At 43.3% G+C, this 21,274-nt stretch overlaps 5 protein-coding genes across 7 annotated transcripts; 1 reads left to right on the top strand and 4 right to left on the bottom strand.

Annotated features, from left to right (window-relative positions):
• Positions 1–639: 639 nt before the first annotated feature.
• napsa (napsin A aspartic peptidase) lies at positions 640–4,976 on the top strand. Its single transcript, XM_070981442.1, has 9 exons — positions 640–834; positions 1,203–1,356; positions 1,799–1,922; positions 2,431–2,549; positions 2,691–2,890; positions 3,000–3,122; positions 3,371–3,515; positions 3,607–3,705; positions 4,184–4,976. The coding sequence occupies exons 1-9, from the start codon at positions 767–769 to the stop codon at positions 4,343–4,345; spliced, it is 1,194 nt and encodes a 397-aa protein (XP_070837543.1). The 5' UTR covers positions 640–766; the 3' UTR covers positions 4,346–4,976.
• An 85-nt stretch (positions 4,977–5,061) lies between these two features.
• On the bottom strand, positions 5,062–9,706 carry mief1 (mitochondrial elongation factor 1). Of its 2 annotated transcripts, XM_070981566.1 has the most exons (5): positions 9,560–9,706; positions 9,270–9,450; positions 9,091–9,126; positions 8,491–8,762; positions 5,062–8,350 (listed from the first exon to the last, which is right to left on the bottom strand). In XM_070981566.1, the coding sequence occupies exons 1-5, from the start codon at positions 9,704–9,706 to the stop codon at positions 7,511–7,513; spliced, it is 1,476 nt and encodes a 491-aa protein (XP_070837667.1). In that variant the 3' UTR covers positions 5,062–7,510. The 2 variants fall into 2 exon arrangements, with proteins under 2 accessions (XP_070837667.1, XP_070837668.1); XM_070981567.1 differs by lacking the exon at positions 9,091–9,126.
• A 453-nt stretch (positions 9,707–10,159) lies between these two features.
• On the bottom strand, positions 10,160–11,420 carry LOC139343775 (mitochondrial ribosome and complex I assembly factor AltMIEF1-like). 2 transcript variants are annotated; one of them, XM_070981569.1, is made up of 2 exons: positions 11,348–11,420; positions 10,160–10,409 (listed from the first exon to the last, which is right to left on the bottom strand). In XM_070981569.1, the coding sequence occupies exon 2, from the start codon at positions 10,370–10,372 to the stop codon at positions 10,160–10,162; it is 213 nt and encodes a 70-aa protein (XP_070837670.1). In that variant the 5' UTR covers positions 10,373–10,409; positions 11,348–11,420. The 2 variants fall into 2 exon arrangements, with proteins under 2 accessions (XP_070837670.1, XP_070837671.1); XM_070981570.1 differs by having other exon boundaries at positions 10,160–10,429; positions 11,348–11,409.
• A 2,132-nt stretch (positions 11,421–13,552) lies between these two features.
• LOC139343182 (uncharacterized) lies at positions 13,553–17,613 on the bottom strand. The gene has a single exon (XM_070980668.1). The coding sequence runs from the start codon at positions 17,551–17,553 to the stop codon at positions 14,059–14,061; it is 3,495 nt and encodes a 1,164-aa protein (XP_070836769.1). The 5' UTR covers positions 17,554–17,613; the 3' UTR covers positions 13,553–14,058.
• A 7-nt stretch (positions 17,614–17,620) lies between these two features.
• On the bottom strand, positions 17,621–19,344 carry LOC139343181 (peroxisomal carnitine O-octanoyltransferase-like). Its single transcript, XM_070980667.1, has 4 exons — positions 18,901–19,344; positions 18,292–18,690; positions 17,704–17,967; positions 17,621–17,641 (listed from the first exon to the last, which is right to left on the bottom strand). The coding sequence occupies exons 1-4, from the start codon at positions 19,342–19,344 to the stop codon at positions 17,621–17,623; spliced, it is 1,128 nt and encodes a 375-aa protein (XP_070836768.1).
• Between the last annotated feature and the right edge of the window lie 1,930 nt (positions 19,345–21,274).

Below are 21,274 nucleotides of genomic sequence, written 5' to 3'. Positions count from 1 at the left end.
TTTTCTCAGGCTGAGTATCATCCTTCATGGGTAAAATCATTTGACAGTCCCTTTAAACGTGTTACTAATCGGGGACAGAGTTTGAAAGAGCAGCTGCCAGACAGGGATGGTCAAATGAAAGATGCTATCAAGTAGCATTATGGGAAATGTAGTGTTTTTGAGGCTTGACACAGCCTTGACCACTGGCCAAAATGCATTGCATTCTTAAACCACTGGAATATCCCTTTTGTGATTTGCAATATTAGCTGGGGAGGCATGCTCAGTGATGCTGTTTTGCAAATACAAGCAATTCTTTACAAAGTGCAAGATTTGATTAGACAAGCCAGTCAAAGTCATGCCAACATTTGTGTGGTTAGTGAACTTCCTTATCTGGAAACTTTAGTCTGCATTGTTGGGTTTATTGACTCTGGGGAAAAGTATTCAATAACCTCATAAAAGAATATTTTCATTAAAACAGTTGCACGATATGCCAGCCCTCGCCCAATCATTCATTTCACAGTCTCACCGCAACTCGTGACCGTTAACTCACCTAGTGCGCCGTATGTAATAGCGGATGATAGTCAGCCCCTAACACCAATCACAATACCCTACTGATTCTTCTCCTCCAATCACTGAGCCACATCACGATGAAAACCGAGTGAACGCGGACATTCCCGAAGCGCTCTCACGTTAGCTTTTTGCGTGAGTTAAGGTAGTTGTCCATGTTTGTGAGGCCGATAGTAGCCGAAACAGCACAAAAGTGCGTGTTTTTTCCACCAGGACAGACATGACACGGCTGACGGTATTTTATATCATCGGGGCGCTGCTGATAACACAAAGCGCCGCCATCATCAGGTAAATACTGTTTATCAGCTAATGTTTTGGCAACTAGAGCGAGTTGCCATCACATATCAGCATCTATCACTTCCAAGCAACAGACAGAAACATTTAGGTTTTACTGAGTGCAGCTTGAATGTGTGTGTGTTCACTTCCTTATTCTCTGGTATGGTCATAATTAGTCACACGTGTGTTGAATTAATATGCGTCCAGTTAACGTGTGTTTTAAGTATTCAGTGGAAATATTGAAGTCAAAATGGTGTTCACACTTTGCACAGTTAAATCACATTTGCATGTAGAAAGTACACGCGCACTGTACCAGGAAGCAGCGTTTTTCGCACGCGCAAGGTTCCCTCTGTGACTAGATGAATGTCACGTCGTTTCAGAGTCCCCCTGCATAAAACTAGGAGCCTGCGCCGCCTGATGAGCGACAATGGGATGTCTCTGGAGGAGCTACGGGATTTGGCGAGGAGCACCGGAGCACCGGACAGCTCCCCCTCCCCCAAACTGCCTGTCGAGAGGCTGACCAACTTCATGGATGTATGTGTACCCGCTGTGTGCTTTTAATCAGTAGGTAGAAAGACAGTTCAGCCATTGTCCTGTCCCCCTGAGATTGATGGTGACACAGTGAGTGGGCCTTATTGGAAGGAGTCAGCCTCTAATAACTCCAAATGTCATATCACATGTCTCCAGTTAGACCAAGAGTCTGTAGCTACACAAGACACTGTGGAAGTTTAATATTTGAACAGTATTGCCAGTGAGGAAAAAGAACAAATAAAGTAAATATTAGACTCAGTTCACCCACCTTATCATGGCTTAACTTTAAAAAAAAAAAAATACATTAAATGACTTAGAAATAAGGTTGATGACTTTATGGAGTTGGGTGGACAGCTGTCCTTGTCAGCCCAGCTCACAGATCAGTTACACCTGCACATTCCTGTGCACATGTTAGTGTTTACCGTTCACTTTTTTGTCTCCTCAGGCTCAGTACTACGGGGTGATCAGCATTGGCACCCCGCCACAGGAGTTCACCGTGCTGTTTGACACCGGCTCCTCTAACCTCTGGGTCCCCTCCATTCACTGCTCCTTCCTCGATCTGGCCTGCTGTGAGTTTGCTTTCTTGGGGACATGACCCACTCGGCATCCTCTGTACTTTGTGTGACTGGTGGCTACTTCCTGAAAGACGTTCCCTAGAACACTTGTGACTAAAAGGTCACACTTCTCCTTGTGGTTCTTGTGGAGTTTGGTATGCATGTAGACATTTGCTTTATTTTTGGCCTGTTTGAACTTCCTCAGTGGCATTTTTCCATGAACTGTTTCATAATGCCAGAGGAATGTATGATTAAACTTGAAACTAAGTCAGAATTATTGCAGTTATGAGGAAATTGAAAGTAGACCGAAAGTTCAAAAGTTACACATCCTGTTTTAAAAGGACATCTGTGGTCATTTTGCATCAGGGGTCATTTTGTGTGTCCCTGTGGTGGCTTGAAGTCTCTTTGATCTGTTTTTCAGTTGGACTCTGGCTCTGTTTCAAACTCTTTATGGTGTATTTATCACCAAACATGCCATAAAATCTGCACACTGTTGTTTTAATTGGCTGTCCTCTGTCATTAGGGCTCCATCATCGCTACAACTCGAAGAAGTCCAGCACATACGTCCAGAATGGCACGCAGTTTTCCATCCGTTACGGCAGAGGCAGCTTGTCTGGCTTCATTAGTGAGGACACTGTCTCTGTGAGTTTGAGACACACACACGCTCACACACCCCCTTCAGTTTAACTGCATTCCTCAATTCTTGCAGTCATGCTGTCCCTATCATTTCATGAGAAGACGTGTTTTCTGTACAATTGACGCCTCTCTCCTCTCTGTTTGCAGATTGCAGGTCTGTCTGTCCCTGGTCAGCAGTTTGGTGAAGCAGTCAAGCAGCCTGGCATAACATTTGCAGTGGCACGGTTTGATGGGGTCTTGGGCATGGCCTACCCCTTTATATCAGTGGCTAATGTCGTCCCGGTGTTTGACACAGCCATGGCCGCCAAGCTGCTGCCCCAGAATATTTTCTCTTTCTACATAAGCAGGTTGGTTTCTGACAGAAGAATCCTGGAAGAGCAGGCGCTGAACTTTACTTAACCATCACTTTGAAAACTTTGAAATGATTTGGCACAATTTTGTCCGCCTTCTCTTTAGAGACCCAAAAGCAGAGGTAGGAGGAGAGCTGACACTGGGTGGGACAGACCCCCAGTACTACACAGGAGACCTTCACTATGTTAATGTCACACGAAAAGCCTACTGGCAGATCAAGGTGGACGGGTGAGAAGTAGCCTTTTGTGGCATCACTAGTACAGGGAACTGTGAACTGGAGTGGCAAAGTCGGGTTTGAAGCACTTTCTGTTCTCTGTTCGTCATGAACAGTTCTCACTTTTTAAATTAGAGGTTTTTTGTCTTTAAAAGCTGCTTTATTGTAACATGACAACACATTTCAGGTGTTGGAAATAACCTGATGTCTCTCGTCTTTCTGCTCCGCCCCGCTGCCCCCCCCAACCAACCTGCCCTCGCAGAGTTGAAGTTGGCAACCAGCTGAGTCTTTGCAAAGCCGGCTGCCAGGCTATCGTTGACACGGGAACGTCTCTACTTGTCGGACCGATGGAGGAAATCAGGGCGCTGCAAAAAGCCATCGGAGCTCTGCCCCTGATAATGGGAGAGGTAGAGCTGCCACATGTAAAGGTTGATCAATCATAGAACACCATGGCTCGGGAGGTTCAGCATGCTCTTCTCTCCTCTGCCTCCTTTCTAGTACTTGATTGACTGTAAGAGGATCCCATCTCTGCCTGTCATCTCGTTCAACATTGGAGGGAAGATGTTTAACCTGACTGGAGAGGATTATGTCATGAAGGTACGAACTTCTACACTCAGGACAGATGGATGACATTCACTTTCTTGCTGTCACTGGCAGTTATTTAAACCAATTTGAAAAGGAGTCCTTTCCTTCAAGGATAATAAACGTGCATGTTTACATGTGAGTCTCCTTGAAAGATAATAGACAGAATATCATCCAATACAGTAGCCCTGCAATAAATCATCCCTTTGTGAGGCTTAAGGGTTAATTCTGGTTGATATATTTTTCTTATCATCAACAAATCTCATTGAAAGTACCAAAACTAACGGTGAGTTTGTGCTTGCTATTACGCTGTCAGAGATTTAGGACAAAATCCTTTTTCTGTGCATATTAATTCTAAAGTTCAGTCGACGGTAATGGAAGTCTTCAGTAGTTAAATTAGGGTCATTTTAGTGCAGTATTCCTTGTACACAGAGAGAACTGTGGATTATGTCTGTGAGTACTGTCTAAAGAGAAACTTTCTGCTTTGGTGCAGGAATCTCAGATGGGTGTATCAATCTGTCTGTCGGGCTTCATGGCCATGGATATCCCGCCTCCTGCAGGGCCCCTGTGGATCCTGGGAGATGTATTCATTGGGAAGTACTACACTGTGTTTGACAGGGATGCTGATCGTGTGGGGTTCGCTCCTGCCAAATAGTCCACTGAGCACTGTTTCCATGAAAGAAGTCTCACTTCTCATTTGCAGTGGTAGTTTAAAGATGACACCAAGCAAAGCTAAATTTCATCATCAGTGTTGCGTTACCTGATTTGCAAACATCCAAAGCGTTTAATTCTGTTTTTGTTGTTTTATTCTGTATCACAGCAAAGCCTGGCCTGCCAAATTAATATCTCACATCTGCTTAGAGTAATGAGGTCTACACGAGAAGCTGGTTCGCAATGACCATTCATTTACAGCCATTTTCACACATTGAGTAAGGCGTGCGGATGTTTGCTGCCACTGACCAAAGGGACTGCTTCACTGGGTTTCCTGCACTTGTCTGTGATGCTGCTTTTTGCGTTTGAGATGAAGATTCAATTAGAACTATGCATTTGTGCTTTAATTTTTGTACCTAAGATGCTTTGAGGGAACAAATGCACCTCAAATGTTTAGATATAATTTAGTTTTATTGTTATCAACTGAACCACATTTTCAGTTTCTGAGGATAAGGTAGATAATAGATTTGGAGCTGCTTTTGTACACTGAAGGTATATCAGGGTGTTTCTTTTAACATGCCTATGTGTATTTTTATGACCAAATGTCACTAAATAAAAGTAGAAATCTAAATCAAGTCTCTCAAACTGTGCTTCCTGGGGGGGGGGGGGGGGGGGGGGGGGGGGGGGGGGGGAGACAAAGACACAGATAAACCTAGAGAATGTCATTTATAACATTTAATGAAGTATACAAAGTGCTGCACTGCTCAACTCCAGAGCTGAACTTAAAAAAAGAAAAAAAGCAGGGGAAAAAATACACAGCATGCAACACACATGGCCAGTATGCTCTCCACAAGGTAGAGGTAGAGGTCTACTTTGGGTTTTGTTTTGTTTTTCTAAACACTACAAATGTGGCACAGTGACTCCACTCCCTTCAACACAGTAGTACTTTGTAGCATAAACCAGGTCTGCAAAGGAAGATGCTTAAAATGCTTAAAAATATCTACTGTGGATTCATTTGAGTACGTCCAGAACAAAGCACTTCATGAAGCACAATAAGTGGTACTTTACATGTTGAACTCAATGCAAATAAACATCTCTTTTTGGTTACAAATGTACAATAAATACAAAAATATTCACCTGTTTCTCCTTCATTATCAGGATAATTAACTGAATACACAACAGAACTATAAACATATTGTACACTATACAAACAGTGGGCTGGGGTTTGAGGGGACACTTGCTTCATATCACTGCATTTTTTTTCTTTCTAAGGCTAAAAGTGAGAACATAAAGCAACAATGTGATTATTTTAGACGTTTTGGGTCGTCATTTAGAGAGACACACTAACTCCACTTGGAAGTCTGGCAGCTACTGTTTTAGTGACTCCACCTGCGATGTAACGATGAACTGACTAGCTTCACCGAGTAGCAGGTTGATCTAACATCAGAGTAGCTGATTGGCCAGCAAAGCTGCTTTTATATAACGGATGATCTGTGAGTTGATCCCTCTCAATCAGATCATGATCTAAAAAGAATTAGCACCTGTAATCTATTAATATACATGTAGACCGGAGGCAGCCCGCTAGGGGTGATCACCACTACAGGTCACGTGTTGTTGGTGCCATACACTTCATGTACAGGACCAGAACAATAACATGGCCTAGTATACTGCACTAATCCATGTCTGGCTGCCTGCTCTAAACAGACTGGGGCAGAGCAGGACCTACAAGTTAATCAGGGTTTACTGTGGACTTAAAGTGTACACACAAATACAGGGCTATGGAGGTAGCAGGCTCTATGCTCTAATTGCAATCAGACCAGGAACTGATGTTAATACTGAGACTAATTCACCAAATAACAATTGCACAAAAACCTTCTCTGGCAGGTTAGTACCCTGTTTCCAGCAGCATTTTGTTGGTAGTGGACTTCTCAAACTGCAGACAGTGGCTGAAACATTGAAGTATGCAGCCAGCTGCGCCTTGCTACAAAGATCCAGATTGAGATCAATCATGTACGTGCAGCCCATATTAAAAACAGTGCATATTGATGGTAAGGGTCAAGAGGAAAGAGGGTCCGGAGTTCAAATTAAAGCAAAAAGCAGTAGACAAAAGCACTTTCAGAAGGTCCAACTGAGACACTTCCGTTGGTGCAAACCCCTGATGGAGGTTGTAAAAGATAAAAATGAGTCAATAAAGCATTTCAGACCTGTGTGTGCACCAAAGCAACAAATGTGAGAGTAGCAAAGCAGCCTCCTTTTCATGAAAACAAAGAGCAGCTCTGTATTAGACAGTCACATGGAAACATTTTCTGGTCACGCCAACATAACTGGATGATAAAAACAGTGGTGCTGTATTGTTCATACTTCCATAAACGCTATCATATTCCATTTGTCGATGTATATTCAACTCTATATCAGATCCACAGTTGAAGGGTGTGAATTAGAAATATGAGAAACAGACATCAACAGATAACTGAAGTGTATATTCTCAAGTTCGAGTTCTAGATTAGATAGATAACATGCAGGCTGCAGACATTCCAATCTAATGTATGTTTTCACAGATCCCTGGGAACATATAAAGCTTACATGTTGAACGCAGCCACTGTATTAATGAAGTTTTGTTACAATAACCTGATTTCAATCTGAACTCGATCAAAACACTGGCAGTATTTCATACGTGATAACAAAAGGAGCACGGAAAGACAGCTAAGCTCTTCTCTTCAACTGAAGAATGTTGAGTCTTTCAGGCTGATCAACGATTTATTAGCTTTTGGGTTGGCATACACACAACAAACATTACATTCTGTCCCCTCACACAGTGGCACGGACCCATCTCAAAACATGTACCTGCGTCGGCCATGTCTACTCTTACCTTCATTAATACATTGGCTTTAGTGAGAGCCATGAATTCTAATGGGACTGCACTTTCATGAGACTAAAATAGTATTTGCATGATTACACATATACAGCCTTCATGTCAAGACTCGTACAGATCTCAGCACTAAGGAACTGCTACCGGCGTTTAAGACTGACAAGACCATGTGTTTCAGGACCGAGGATGATTCCATGCAGATGTTTTTTCCAGGGTACTCATTATGGCTTGAGGTCACTATTGCCCTCAACACAGTGGACATTTCAATGCCACTTTGCTGTGTCGTGGTATACCACATCATCAGGGATGAGGCGGCTGTGCCACAGCAGTTCTCAGCAGCCCCTCAGGATCTGAGAGGGCGCAGTAGAGTGTATACCCCAGCTCGTCCACCTCGTGGTCAGTCAGCTCACAGAATAAGTTAACTTTAGGGCTGAGGGCGCATGGCAGCCTCCCTGCCTCTAGGTGTCCCACTAGCGCGCGTAGCAGCTGAAGGAAGCGGTCAGCCAGCGCCTCCTGGGTCCAGTCACCTTCTTTTTCGCACAGCAACAAGATGGCATTGGTGAGCTGGCTGGCATTGAGCCTGTTAAGGGCAGGGTTGAGCTTGCACATGGCCTTCGCCACTTTCAGGCAGGCGCAGCGGCAGCCTCCGTCCTCCTGGTCCAGGGCCCTGAGCCGTGCTGTCTCAGCCACACGGAAGCTCTGCCGCCACAGGTTTTCGTGGCGCTCTGCTGCAAGGCGATGGGGTTTGGCGATCAGTGAGGTTCCATCCTCCATCACAAGTAATGGTAGGAAGTCCACGTACAGCTTCCGGTTTGTCTCGTACTGCACCTCAAGGGTCAGTGTTTCTGAGGGAACCACGGGACGGATGATATAGTCGAGGACACTCCCTATAGCTGGCCAGTTGATGGAGCCAGCCACAAGCTTGTCAAAGACTTCCAGGACTGATTTAGGCGAGAGGTAACCTCCGACCATGCAGCGGTCCCAGTAACTGCTGTTCCGTGGGAAGTACTCCAAATTCTCCCTGCGCACGAGCCAGAAACCTGGGACGTTCATGATGGTGTCCTCCCCAGGTATGGACGACCACAGGTTTTTCTCCAAGACGAGAGGCACCATGAGCTGGGCATGGTCTGCTGTCACCACCTAGAAGACAGAAGGAGTTAAAATTCTACAAGAGCTGCCAAATGCTACACTGTTTGATTTTATATATACCTAATATAACTAATACATGTTAACTCCTCGGCATAAATTTTGTGGAGACTGAACATAGGACCAACTCTTACCTGCAGGTCATCATACAGACTGCCACTCAGGTACATCTCTCTGAGCGGCATATCAGGCAATTTGGCATGAAGAAACACTCTGAGCTCAGCACAGATGTCCAGCGCCGCCCTCCGAGCCATAGCCTGCTCCTCAGCAGGGATGTTCACATTATACTGATAGAACTCCCACAGATGTTCCTGCAGGGACAGACGCATTCGGGCCCGCAGCATGTCTGACTGGGTAGCACCACTTCCCCCCACAGTGGATCGACCCAGAGCCCTCCGCAAACAGTCTGAGGAGATTAGAAGCAACTGAAAGTTAAAATATGCATTTGGGCAAAATGCTGTTGCATAGATGCAGGAGAATTTGTGATCTTTCCTCTTCCACCATTTCAGATAATGACTTCTGAATGGGAGGTAGCAGGCACAGTTGGAAAAAATGGGCTAGGTATGGGTGTGCTTTCAAAACAACAACAAAAAAAAACTTAATCTAAAGATACTAAATGAAGGGGCTTCTAGAGCATCTGAGAAATCATAACATTAAAATTCAACGACATCAAATCAAACCAATATAAAACAGCTGGCTGACTAACTACAGCACTACAGATAGCCAACACCCACTGTAAAGGAAGAGCAAGATTCCTCCAAATAGGCTGACTGTCAACAGACAAAAACACAGCTGACCAAAAGTCTAAATCACAAAATTGGCTTGTCATTTTTGCATAAAATAACACAAAAGAAATCTGAAACGATGATGGACAAATGCAAGTAAACTTTTAAAGGCTGCTTTGTTTCCTCACCTGGTTCAAAAGCATGTGAGGAAGTGGGCAGAGACTGCAGTGACCTGCTAACTGTGGACTTCATGTCGTGATTCAGCACCCGTGGTGATGAACCCATCCAGGCGGGTTCCTCCCAGCTTCGCTTTCCCGTCTGCTCCATCTTGGTGGGGCTGGTGGGAGCACTTATGGCACGGTCATACATCTGCAGAACAAAGAATTGTGTGCACATTGCTTAGCGAGAGCATCATACATAGGAGTGGAGGGGTGTGAAGAAGAAATGAGAAGTTAGAGAGAAATCAATTCTCACTTACTCTTTTGACAGCTAGTGTGGCAATGCCAAGCATGGCTGCTCCTCCCACTCCCAACACAAGCTTGGCATTAGAAAGCATGAAATCAATGGCTGTGCCAATCCCATTGTCATCTTTCTTCCCCTTACGGTCTCCATTCACTCCAGCCATCCTGCCACTGAAAACAGAGCACATAAACAGAGATTAAGGCAAACAGAGACTGACAAGTAGAGGACAGGGACAGTAGAAGGTTTTGTTTGTTCTGCTTCGCTCAGAGGCTGCAATATTCATGATGTCTGCGTCCGCAACACATTTTGTGTAACCACATTCTCACGCATTACAATATCACACAGACAACACCCCTAAATTAGCAATGATTAAGTACCGTGCCCACAGAAAGAAAATCAACTAGTAATCACACTCAACACAGTCTTAGTCAGGATCTATGTTAATTGCCCTACCCTGAAAAACTAAATAGTCCACCATCCCCCACAAGAGTGTCTCTGAGATAAACATTATTTCACTGCTGCAGTACAGAGTATTTTATCATTTGTAAACCCACCTGGGAGATACACCTCCAGATGACCTTTAACCCACCTCCAGATGACCCGTGCACGCTTCCCCCTACATAAGCCCACCCAATCGGCTGCTGAGGAAGAACTGGCCTCTCTTCAGGGCGTCCTCCTTATCTTCAGGTACTGTCAGTGTTTGACAGCGGCGAAACTCACGAGCCACAGCACGACGATAGTAATTACGGTCGGTGTACTGAAGGTGACGCCCTGCACGGAGCAGCGCCCGGTACAGCTCCAGCACGGCACTGCGAGACCAGCCGCCCATTAGGGACCACACATGGAGAGGGGGGACACCCTGGCACCTGGGAAAAGGAAAGCAGATCTGTTACAAAGGGAGTGATGTTGGCAAATCTCTCTCTTTTTTGTTTTTTTGATGAAATGAGCAAACAGGGTGACGCAGCACCCACAGTTTGTGATGTGGGCCAAAATTTAATCCTGTTATCATGCTGGATCCACGGGCATTGATGGATGTCAGTGGAGGGCGGTGGAAGAATGAATAAAAGTAGAGTCACAGCCAGAGAGTATGGGTCGAAAGAGAACAAGAGTTTATTGCTGTACAGATTAATTCACACAGGTTATGCAATACACTTAAAGACGATGCAAGAAAAAGCCAGGGAAAGCTACCTGTCTTTCACTCCAGGCGACTGATCACTCTGCTTTATATTATAAAGAGTAATATTCAAGGAGGAAAAGAGCTAGTTATCCCTCAGTTCAGCAATGCTAGAAAATATTTTGTTCGGTTTATCTCTGCTCTGGAAATAATAGATTATATCTGCCTTCTTCTTTCTCGGTTTATATTCTGTCTGTTGTATAGAACAAATGGTTCACACTCAAAAACATTACAGCCTCTCGGGTGCAATGTCAGCTCGTTGAGACTGTAGCGTCAGCTAACGTTAGCAACCATGCATATATGAGCATTTAAGATAGCCAAACAGCGTGACTCATTGATTCCCTGTTTTCCAACGACTGCAATAGGACCATATTCTCCACCGACTGTAAAATACTGGCAATAAAACATATCGAGGTTCATATGTCTTTAGAAAATGGCTGGCTCAACGGAAAGTCACACTTCTCTCGACTAGCTTGTTAGCTGAACACGCTAACTAGCTGTTAGGCTAGTAGAGCGCTGACCTGACCTTTAGCGAGCGTTACTGACGACGCACACGAGTAAAAAAGCTCGGAGGACATATTGGAAGCAAAAACAAAAGCTCACATAGACAAGAAACACAAGCCAACCTACGTTTCAGAAATAAGAGTCAAGGGTTCGTCTCCAGACCGCTGCACAGATCTGAACAAGCCGGGGGTCAGATACGATGGTGGCAACCGGAAACTAATAGGCTCAAATACTACTTCCGGGTTATTATCATTTTGGAAAACATTTGTAAATGGTCGAAAATTTACATTTTCTACACATTTTACATTGATAATGATCTGCTTGCCAAATCGATTTTACATGGTACATCCAGGAATTATGCTATTATGCCATTTTTCTATGTAGACCATACAAGAGACAAAAGTTGTGGTAATACTCAGTACATTTATTCATTCATATTCAAAGTCCCCCCCAGACATGTTTTAAGATCTCTCTCTCTCTCTCTCTCTCTCTCTCTCTCTCTCTCTCTCTCTGTGTGTGTGTGTGTGTGTGTGTGTGTGCATTATATATATATATATATATATATATATATATATATATATATATATATATATATATAATGCACACACACACACACACATATATATATATATATATATATATATATATATATATATAATGCACACACACACACACACACACACACATATATATATATATATATATATATATATATATATATATATATATAAACAGCGAGAATGGATTTTCTAGTAGTAGAAGACATCTCCCATGAAGCAGTGAAACTTTTGAAAGGACACATATGTGCAGTATGTATATATATATATATATATATATATATATATATATATATATATATATATATATATATATATATATATATATATATATATATATATATATATATATATATATATATATATATCTCTCTCTGCTATAAGGACACATATGTGCATTATATATATATATAATGCACATATGTGTCCTTTCAAAAGTTTCACTGCTTCACGGGAGATGTCTTCTACTACTAGAAAATCCATTCTCGCTGTTTGTGCAATGAAGGCTTCAAGTTTCCACATCAGGTTAATTGTGAGTTAAATACTGGACCAGGATTGGCTTCCAAACTAATTGTGATGTCACAAATCATGCTCATAGGCCGGCCTCTTTAACACTGGATTTTTAATTAGCACAGAGAAACTTTCCACTTTCAGCAGATGAATATTGAAACAGTCTTCTCGTATTAAACTCTGCACATACATCACTCTGCTCACTGAAGCTCAAACATTTAACTGTAGGAACATGAAGAAAAAAACTTATTGTTAAGTGGAGGAGAACTTTCACAAGGAGAATTTCTGAAGAAGTGTCAGTTTGTCTGGAATAATTAATTGAGATGAAGGAAAACCTCACATAGAAACTCTGACAGCAAGAGTCATGTTGGACATTACCAAGTAGCTCTCAGAGCTGAATCTCAAGCTCCAGCCAGCTTCTCAGCTCTCTGCTTTCAAATGTGAAGTCATTTGAAGTGAAGTTTAAGCTGTGGCAAGTCTAACTGGAAAGAGGAAACACTATTGTTTGTCCTGAGAATATTCCCATTCTGGGGAGACATGAACTGAAGTTTGAGTCTCTGATCAGGACAACCTTCCTCTTTGAGCAGTTCTTTTCAAAACTGATTCTTGCAAAGACTTGGATCTGTTCAAGACTGTCTGACTCAAAACTGGAAAACCAGCTGTGAGCATCATCATCATCTACTATCTGACATCGGATACCCTGCCAAAAACAAGCAGATCCAATCATTGCAGAGGTTAGTCGGATATATGTGTTAATTAATTTAGTAATTTTTGAAGCTAACAGCTAAAATAAGATTTCCGGGAAATATTAAGTCACTCTCTAAATAGTTATAAACACACTGTAAAATGAGCTTGTTGGTTTAAAAATGTGATGTCAAGGGACAGTGACAAATATCACCAGTGTCATACTTTGCTATCATTCATTATATAAAATTAAAATACTGCACTTAAACACACATTTTAGCTTTGTAATATTTATTCTTTGCCCTTGAACCAGTGCTAATGCTGCCATGATCAGACATTCCTGGGAACAGGTTCCATTGACCTTATCAGTAATTCATGCAGATGTTACCTGTAATCTGTTTAAAACGTAATTAATACATCATTAAAAAGAGCAATGATACATGATCCCTATTGCTTTCACAAAAATCCTTTGAATTCAAAAACAACATGACAGATATAAAGCAAAACATTGCTGAGGAACAGTGGAAGAAATTATATAGATGATAATACAACATGTCCAAGAACATTAACAAATGAGTTCCTTTGTGTTGTCCGTAAAAAGTTGAAACAACTTTTTGACACAATTTATACCACTTAATCAATTATTAACACTGTTAATAAGTCTTCAAGAAATAAAGATACTGAAACAATTCAAGTTGTACAGTATGAGTGTATTGTCATGTTGCAGTTACATTGATACTGTAGTTGTACCACTAAGAAAAGAAAACAAGTCTATGTGCTAACATTTAAAAACAAGTAATGACTCACTTCATGTAACCTTAGGTTTAACTTAATCCACATTCATTTCATGTTCTCTTTTCTGTGATGTTTGTACCCTGGTGCTAAAACACACATTTTTTCAGGAATATTTTACATGGAAGGACACAAGGGTCAGGAAGTACTAACCTGAAGGAAAATTTGTTTTAAGCCGTGAACACAGAGGGAAAGATAATTGGTGAAGATGAAAGACCAAAAATCCTCCTTCTTGGCCCCTTTATAACAAGTACATCACATTTAAGGGCCTGAAAACCTGCATAGAACTTGTAATCAGGGCATGTACTTCATTCCTTTCATCCTAGGAATGATATGTATATCTCTGATGTCATCATGCTGAAGCAGCCAACACAAGTAACGCTCTGTCCCCATGCCCCACCCGCTGGTGAGGAGTCGTTTCACTTGCCGCATGTTAATGTACCATTTGTAGGACTGCTCTGGCACTGTGTGGTGCCTGAGGGCGTCCTGCACCATTTCAGGGGTGGAATGACGTTCACCAAGACCCACAGTCTCACCCAGCCCCAGGAGAAGGTCAGCAGCTTTGGCTTTGCTCTGCCCAGTGCCCTCCACATATGCTTGGTAGAAGGGAACTCCCAGATGGTCCATCTCTGTCAACCAAACAGCACCACCATATTTCTCTATCAAGAACCGCTCTCCTTTACGTGTCAGTTTTCTGCCAAACTGGGGCTGGCCTTCCTGGACCCACTCTACGCAGTCGGCAGAGGGCATCATGGGAATGGCCTGGTCGAGAGGGACTCTTGGGAGTGAGGTTTTTCCATCCAGCTTACTCAGCATGGCTGTGACATGTGTAAGGGTTCCGGCAGTGCTGAGGATTAAATCAGAGTGTTTCTTCAACATAGACTTGGTAAGATGAGCCACGTATCCCTCTGCTATGGACATGGCATTGTCCATGTCACCCAACAGCTCACACTCCACGTGGTAGAACTGGTTCAAGTGTGTGGCATCAGGATCCTCCCCTCTAAAGCTGGGAGATATGTAATATGTCCCTGGCAGGTTCTCCTGGAAGCGAAGAAAGTATTCAAGTACAAATTGCATTGAATCAGCCAGGTAGATGTCCTGGCCCAGCAGGTTCACAGAAACTGGTTCTGAGTCAGATCCCAGGCCCATTGGGGAGGAGATGGTGTCTGTGGTGAGAGGGGTCAGAGCATAGGAGTACTGACAGGAACTGTGAAAGTATTCCACTGTGCTGTGGAAAAGAGTGTTTTGAATCTGGAACATGTTGCGATACCACTGGCTCTTGATGGCAAGCGTGGAGTGAGACTGAGGGTCTTCCCATGAACGAGGAGGCCTGCACAGAGTGATTTTGGAATGGATTTTTTTCAGGGCCTCAGGGTCAGCGGCTGGGCCATCCAGTGATGACACATATCCAGGGTAGGTTTGGAAGTATTCTGGTTGCTGCTCTGCAGGATTAGAGCCATCTGGTGAAGGTAACAGAGGGATCAACTTGGCATGAGCATAGTCAATCTCAAAACCCTCAAAGATCAGCGCAATACCTTGAGCTCTCATCCCCTCTTCCAGTAGTCGGGCAACTTTATAAGTGGCTAAGATAAGTGCTTTGTAGTCAGCCTCATCTAGTTTGAAGATGTCGCTGGACAGTGGTTTGCGTGGCACCACAACAGTTAGCCCAGGAGAGTTTGGGCATGGTGTCAGGAAGGCAACATGGTCACTGTCCTCCCACACTCTCCATTGTTTCTGCTCTCCACGTACAATACGACTGAACAGGTTATCGTCAGAAGCATCTCCAAAAAAGTCAAAGCAAGAGGGTGCATTTGGTGTTGGCAGTCTGGCTCTAATCTTGGCTTGAACCTGGGCTAGTGTTTCATCATCCCAGCATGGGCCACTTTTTGAGGTGCAGTAGCCAGGATCATAAGTGTGGAATTCTTCTTCATTGGCAAGATGAGGCTGCCACTTTGCCTCTAAGCCATGAAGTGGGAGGAGTCTGATTTGTGTTGTGTTGTGTCCAGAGGTTGGATTGAAAACTAAGGCACAGCGCTGCACTCCCAATTGCTCACATAACAAGCTTGACACAGCCCTTGCTCCTTGTAGAATAGCTACAAAATCAGGTGTAGCCAAGTGGAAGATGCTCCTTGCCCCACTAAGATTTTTTCTGGTCAGAATGGTTGACCCAGGCATCCAGGGGTTGGGATCAAGGTAGGCAACCAGCTCATCTGTTTCCCAGATCACATCAGAGAAGCTCATTTGGGGCCTCAGGACCTCTACTCGTGAAATTCCATTGACCATTGAGGCCACAAACATAACCCCAGCATTTGATTCAACGATGGCATCACCTTTAGCGTCCACAGCAATGATCCCTGCACAGATCCCATTCAGAGTTTCACCCATCACTTCTCTACATGCCTGCTTAAGGTTATAGCCTTTGTGATGATAGAGACTGGCTATTTTCTGTGCAACTGTGTGCCTCAGAAATACATCTCCATCTCCAGAGCAGGTAATAGCTACCTTGTCATCAGCATATATCCCTGCCCCTACTACTGCTGTATCCCCAACTCGCCCTTTCAACTTTCCCACTAAACCACCTGTGGAGGATGCGGCAGCCAACTCATGCCAACGATCCAAGGCCACAGCTCCAACTGTCTGAGGATGGTTGTTTTTTGAGGTATTTCCTCTGCTGAGCTTTGCAGTCAACTCTCTGTGTCGTATCTCAGTGTAGAAATACTCAGGCCCAACAGGCTTCTCTTTCTCCTCCAAACCTTGCAGAAACTCCTCAGCCCCATCTCCCACAATGAGTGAATGTGAGCTTTTCTCCATGACACATCTGGCTGCTTTTATTGGGTTCTTCACACTTTGCACACATGCAACAGATCCTGACCTCTTGGCATTGCCATCTGCAATGGTTGCTTCCATTTCATTTTTGCCATCTTTGTTGAATACTGAGCCTTTACCTGCATTGAACAGGAAGCAGTCCTCCAGAGCTTCCACTGACCTCTGAACTGCATCCAGACTCCTGCCACCTTGTTGAAGCACTTGGGATCCAAGGCTTAAGGCTGTCTGGAGAGCAAACTCAACGACTCCGATCACTTCTGTGTTCAGCATCATCTCCTCTCCAGCACCACCATGGATCACCAGACTGAAGTCTGGGTTCATGCCAGAGTCAACCATGGATTTGCCCTTTTCTGGGCTCTTTGAGCAGGGATTTTTCTCTCCGTTCACTTTCTGACTTTGACCCAGCTTCAATAAACACTCCAGGGCTCCCATTTGGCATCCAATGGCATATCTAACAGCTAGAAGCATCACCAACTTCAGGTTTTTCTTCAGACTTTCTTGAAGCTTCTGCAGTGCCAGAGCAAAGCTCCCTTTCCCGTTAAGTACAATGCGAACCTTGTCTCTCCCTCCAAGGTAGGTCACAGCAAGTTGATCTTTGGCATAAACATTGCCTACTCCACACTCCACACCCTCCATCATATCTGCACCTGTGAGGTACACAGATGGACATCCAAAGGGGTTCAGGAACTTCTTCAGTGGGTTGTCAGGTGGCAGTGATTGACGCAGGGCAGCTAGGTGAGGACCAACTCCGTGACCACTTTTGGTGTTTCTGATGAGGCCTTTATGCTCCAGAAATGCAACATGGAACAAGTGTAGAAGGTCAGTAGTGTATTGGATTGAGTCATCTGGGCCAATGCATGATGCCAAGGCACCCACTAACTTACGAGACTGCATGGTGAGTGAGTACGTAGGATCACATCGACCATGCTTGTAGTGACGCATATGGGTAGGTGTGACAAGCATGTGATGGCCAGCAGATTCCCCAAGAGTCTGCCTCAGGGAAAGCTGCAAAGAAAAGTTGATCCAAGCATCATACAGGCCTCTGTGCCCTCTTAGAGTGGAAAACACATCAGGATAAGAGGGCACATCAAAAGTCAGAAGTGGGTGTGTTGCTTTTAAGTCAGGGCTTGGATTGGGAATATGTACACCACGCAAGGAGAACATTAGAGAAGTTGGGCAAACAGAATTAACATTGCCATTGCTGAATGTGAGAGATCCATTCACATTTTCTGAGTGAGCATGGATGAGGTTTAGGTCAGCAGTTTCTGACAGATTGTATACAAGCTCAGTCACAAGCCCAGCCACCATCCCATCCACAGCGCTGTGTTCAAACACCATCCCAGCTGTGCTGTCCTTGAACACCACCAGGTTCACCACCTGTTCAAAAAAAAAAGAAAGAAAAAGGAGTGTAAGTACAGTGTAACTGAATTACTTTACATAACATATCATGCATGTAATATAATACTTGAGTCCTTGTTCAGATCATGTGATACTGTGTGTTTACCTGATTTTAACTAAAAAGTAGCTGTAAGTGCAAAGTGAAACAGAACAATTTTGTGAAACACTCATAGCATTATTTCATCATTCATACCAAAAAATCTCTTTCTATTTTGGCAGCAATACAGTTTACAATCACTGCATTTTTTTTAAAAATGTCAACAGTATGACAGAGTGTGTGGTGAACCAGATTCTATCCATTACCTTGTCATAGTATCTCAGACGTGGACCGTCTTCTCTTCCCAGCCTCACTTCATTGAGGGTATCAGCCACTTCAGAGGGTGCGTTGCACTCCTCCAGACAAAGTGTCAGCACAGCACTCTCCATCAGCCCCAGTGATGCTGCTGTGTCCCCTCCTTGCCCCAGGATGTCTTCCCTGATGGCAGCCCAGGCTTTGCGCTGCAGAGCCGAAAGGCTGCAAATGGCAGAGGGATCATTCTGTTTTCCTGCTTGGGGTTGATCCATCACCTGTGCCAGCTGGTTGTAGATGTCATTGAATGATCGTGCAGAAAGTGGCCCATCAATGCTGGGACGCCACAGTATGTCAACAGGGAACACTCCTGCAGCACAGGTGATGATGGCATGGAGACTATCTGGATAGAGCTGGAAATTAAATGAAAAGCTACAGATCAGAAATTGCTCATAATATTTAAACAGAATTTAACATCAGGCTAAAAAGATGTGTTTTGCTGCCCTGGTTGAAAACTTCAAGTCTATTTACTCAAGTGTCTTGACAGACCGAAAATTGAAAACCTCGAACTTTTCATTTTGCTCCGATAAATCTTACCAGTTGTGTCCTGCCAGCAATCTTACCTTGATCTCATCTTGACTCCTGCCAGGAATCCGGCTGGCAGCAAATATCTCAGACTGCTGTGTGCGCTCCATCGGCACATTGCCTTCCAGTAACAAGGGCTCACTGTGGAGCTTTGCTGCAGCCCAGAGAAGAGCGGCTGCCCTCCACAGCTGGGTACATCTCTTTGCTTTAGACGGAAGAAGAACAACAGGGAGGGCTGTCGAGGTGGGCAGGGGGTCAGCACAAGACAGCAGACTTCTCTTGAACTGCTCTGTTACCCAATTCTCTTGGCCTGCAGCAATGGTTGCTAATTTTTGGTGGGCCTCTCGAAGAAGACCCCTCTGTTGTTCCATTGAATTTTTGAACTCAGGGTAAAGGTCAGGACTCAAAGTGAGCTGCAGGACGCGGCTCACTTCTTGCAAGGTAACATCCAACTCTGGAACAGGGAAGTTGAGCAGGGCCATCCTATTTATATGGAGAACGCTTAATAGAGAAGAAGAAAAAGAGACAAAGAATCAGTGGTGATACCAAGTACTTTGTTTATGGTTCTTTGGTGGGTTAAACTGCGTATTGTAGATGCAACAGCATATATACATGTATTGCACACATATACTGCAACTGACAACACATATAACATATTTTCTTCAGCACCACCATGAATTTGATGAGTTTTGTGTGTGTGTGTGTGTGTGTGTGTGTGTGTGTGTGTGTGTGTGTGTGTGTGTGTAACAACAGTCGTGATCCATTAACTTTCCATCGAGTATCTTTTATTTTTTACCAGTACTTTGCACTATGATGAAATGCCTACATGCTAACATGCTAACTAAGATAGTAAAAGTGGTAAATATGACCTGCTTAACTTCAGCATTTTAGCATTGTCATTGTGTACATGTTAGCATGTGGTTGTCAGCATTTCATTCATACATGCTGCCTCACAGACTACACCTCTGGGCTTGGACAGACACACACACACGTACACAGACACACACACACGTACACACATACACACACACCAATACAGTAATACATGAGCAATATATCAAACATGTGCCCCTTCTCATTGACCTTTCCTGACGGCTACATATCCTTCACATGATGTCCAGCCATTCTCACATTACTGGAACCAATAAATGAATTATCTGATTTAAGATGAATGTACTGCTGAGTCTGACATAGGTCTCTTTGTGTGTCAATCTGAGATCGAGACAATACCCCCTGGACTCAGTGGTTTATCAGACCCTGGTAATGACAGATAACTGAGTTTATCTGCTCACACGTGAAAGCTGTTAGTCCCTTTCACCACCCCTCCGCACAAAACTACAGCCTTACATGCTTTATCGCTGGTTGTCAAGAAAATGCTTCCCTTGCTGTGTGACTGTTGGAAAATTAGATTTCTCCTAATTTGTTTCATCAGTTCAAGTCATCCACAGAGTGCTGGCTGTTTGTATTTTGCCTGAGGATGGATTCAGGTTGTGCAAGAATACTGGTCTTGTGACTCCAGTAGCTCAATTACTGAATACAAGCTGTACAACCAGTACCACAATTACTACGCATATATTACATTTTACATTTTTTTCATTGTAATACATGCAGTCATACAGTCTTTAATCATTCAATCTGATCGTTTTCTCTTGATTGAAATTCTACTTTAAAGAATCATCTCACCCAAATTACATAAACGTATCTTCACATTTGACATTTCTGTTCTGTGATATTCACCTCTGATGTTTCTGTCAATGCCCGCAAACAATTGAGATGCAATTAATCGCTAAGTCACAGAAATGGCTGTCAACAGTTCACATTTTACAAAATCTTCTGCCAGAACAAATGCTCTATGAAAACTGTGAGGTCGGTGAGTAACATGAGTTAGCAGGACATTGTTTCTGGAAAGACACCATTAAAAATATCATTATGCAGTATTAATACATTTTATTTAATTTATCCAAACAAATGCATTTTGTATCAGCAATACCAATTTATTACTTGTGTTCATGATTTGTCCTCATTTTAAAACTATTCTCAAGACAAGAAATCACAATACCACCCAAATAACCAGCATCAAAGTGACAGACACCAACTTTTTTCATTTTGTTATTCAGTTTTAACATAAGTTAATTATTGTTTTTAAACTTTTTACAACTACAGTACAAAACAAGTCTTGTGACTGAGCTCCCCTTGAGCACCGATACACAAACTTTACATATGAGCACGTCATTATAAATCCATCATTTCTATTATACATTACTCACACATATTTCAAAAACAAACACAAACAGAAACAACTTACCTCAATATAGAAATTCTCTGAGAGCTGGCCAGTTGGTAGGATGGCAGAGCAGTCAGTGGAAGGAAATCTTGGTTGGACTACAAACACAAGAGTTTGTCTATAATATA

This window comes from Chaetodon trifascialis, chromosome 15 (genome assembly GCF_039877785.1).
Source record: "Chaetodon trifascialis isolate fChaTrf1 chromosome 15, fChaTrf1.hap1, whole genome shotgun sequence".
Lineage (NCBI taxonomy): Eukaryota > Metazoa > Chordata > Actinopteri > Chaetodontiformes > Chaetodontidae > Chaetodon > Chaetodon trifascialis.
This window is presented reverse-complemented; position numbering and strand designations above follow the sequence as displayed.